General features: G+C 34.5%; 1 protein-coding gene across 1 annotated transcript; it reads left to right on the top strand.

Moving 5' to 3' along the window:
- Nucleotides 1–566: 566 nt before the first annotated feature.
- On the top strand, nucleotides 567–1,804 carry JH06_4932 (hypothetical protein; the record flags this gene model as incomplete). Its single annotated transcript, XM_014670007.1, has 2 exons — nucleotides 567–596; nucleotides 626–1,804. 2 exons carry the CDS (start codon nucleotides 567–569, stop codon nucleotides 1,802–1,804), a joined length of 1,209 nt encoding a protein of 402 aa, XP_014525493.1.
- Between the last annotated feature and the right edge of the window lie 662 nt (nucleotides 1,805–2,466).

Genomic DNA, 2,466 nt, shown 5'->3' with positions numbered 1-2,466 from the left:
GGCTCTTTGTATTTCCACTTCAAGATTGTTTTATACTTATCTCACAATAGTCATTGTGAAGAGAACATAGTAGTATATAGTACTATTAACTGGCAAACATGAATGGTTACGAGTCTTTGATAATCATTCTTAACACAGTTTACGAATATCGCATCCTTTTAGGTATATTATCCACATAAGCAAATTATATAATGCTGGTTTCAAAGACTGAACATTATCATTAGCAGCAGTTTTGTGTACCGATTTCATTCTAATGAAGATTGTCCTTCTATTCATTATACGTATAATTGCTAATCTTTGCTCCATTCTTCTGATTTCGTTGATATTTCTCTTCTTGGTAATACATATATTATGATTCTCTATTACATTCAAAGAGAATTCCTTTATACAGTCAACTGACGAATAGGAATCAGATCTACACACTTATATACATTTCCACATTACACATTCAATCGTTACCTGACATTTATTACAAACAGAATACCTTCTAGATCATAATTGAAACCCAAACACTTCATAAAGTGTTTATCACTAATTATTATCTTGATTCCTCATTGAAATCGCTCATGGATATCTGTAGCAATCTATTGCTTGTTGTATGAAATGCTTTCCACTAATGATGTAGTGGTATGCTATTGCCATCATTACAAGTATTGGACTTACCAATGCTCGCAATTACACATATGCTGGAGGAAGAATGGATCAAGAAGGATTGTATCTTCGCTATGGTGTTGGTCGAGGAAGCTTAGTTTCATCTTATTCTATCCTTCATGATACGAATAATCGTTTCATTTCAGTTGACAAATCAAATCAGTTTCAGCAACCGAATGAAGCTGTACAAATACCAGTCTTTCATGAAAACAACTCTCAAATCGTTATAAAGGAAGGAATTATGGTTCTACCGAAGAATGTATCGTCTATTTCTCCCAAAAAAGAAGCATATACTCCCACAGATTCATCTACGAATGATGTAATACCAACTCTATCGATATGCAACGACTATACTAGCTATCTCAAGACTGTCACACCTGATATTCTTAAGCCATTCTTAGTCAATGTTGATGTCTATGTTGTTGGCCAATCACTTGTGTTCTATATTGTGATTAGTACGATGCATCTTGATAATTACGAAAGCGAACAGCACAATCAGTATACACTTCTGTTCTTGAATACAAGTTATCCCAACTTGTTTGCTCGACGAAACAGAGATATTGGTTATAGTGTACTGAAGTATTCCGTTCCAACATCCCTTCAGTACAATGAAGGAGATATCATTGAATTCTCATTGATTGACATAAAGCGTCATCATCCATATAACAACATCAAAGCCTGTATTCGACTTCCCAATCCTCATCCTTCTCCTATGGGAGTATGTGCCTATGTCTCTGATTATAACACAATTAATGAACTACGTTTCTGGATTTCTCATTATCGTGTTCAGAATGTATCAATGGTTATATTCTATGTTGCTACTCCAATGCCTCAATTGGTTACTGAGTTTGGTGGTTTGATCCGTTCTGGATATCTTCGTCTGGTCGATTTCACATGGCCTAGAAATGTCAGTAAATGGTCTGGATACATCAATAAATGGCCAATTCAACGTAGTAATCAACAAGCTCAAATCAATTCTTGTTTCTATCACTTCAAATATGAAGTTCAATCTCTGATTCTATGTGATACAGATGAGTTTATCTACAGTGAACTTTATCCCTATAATCTTCCTTCTTTGAATTCGTATCTTTCTCATCATAATCGTTCTGTTGATGTGATTCACGTATTCATTCAATTCATTATTAATCATTAGATTCTAGAAAATCGTTATAGGAACAAGGAAGGAGACTTCTCTGATCGAGAATCACATCTTCATAATGGCACTCTATTCGATGCTTATCAGTGGAGACGTGAAGCCATAAAAACTGGTCCTAGGAAGATGATCGTTCGTAACACTTTTGATGGCTTTCTAGGTACTCATGCATGCCAGTACTGTAATGATTACGATCCTTTTCCTGTCAATATTGCCAGAATGGCACATATAAGGAAGAGATGGATATATGAAGGTCCTTTAGAGTACAATTCTTTCTTATCACTATTCACTCCTGCTCTCAAGTCTATGGTTTCTATTTCCATATAAGTATCGTTATTATCATATCTTTGTTTGATCTATTATTTGTCTTTTGTATTATATAATACCACTGTTGTAGTTTATTTTCATTGACTATTTGTGAAACTAATGGGAATCAGCTGGATTGTGGATCTTTATAATGGCATCCTATTTGGTGATTCCCGCTCATAGTGGGCCATTAATACCTGTGAGACAGATGATACTTCATACTACTATTCTCTGTTCACTAAGATTACTATATGATAAATGTATCCATAATGTGATTAACTGTTAACAGAGGGATTGAAACCATCCAAGCACAGCAAATAATAGGATTAGTTGTAAATCAATTGATGATTAAACAG

Source organism: Blastocystis sp. subtype 4 (assembly GCF_000743755.1).
Source record: "Blastocystis sp. subtype 4 strain WR1 chromosome Unknown seqid_0353, whole genome shotgun sequence".
Taxonomy (NCBI): domain Eukaryota; class Bigyra; order Opalinata; family Blastocystidae; genus Blastocystis; species Blastocystis sp. subtype 4.
Note: the sequence above shows the minus strand (reverse complement) of the source record. Positions and strands in the feature narration are given on the sequence as shown.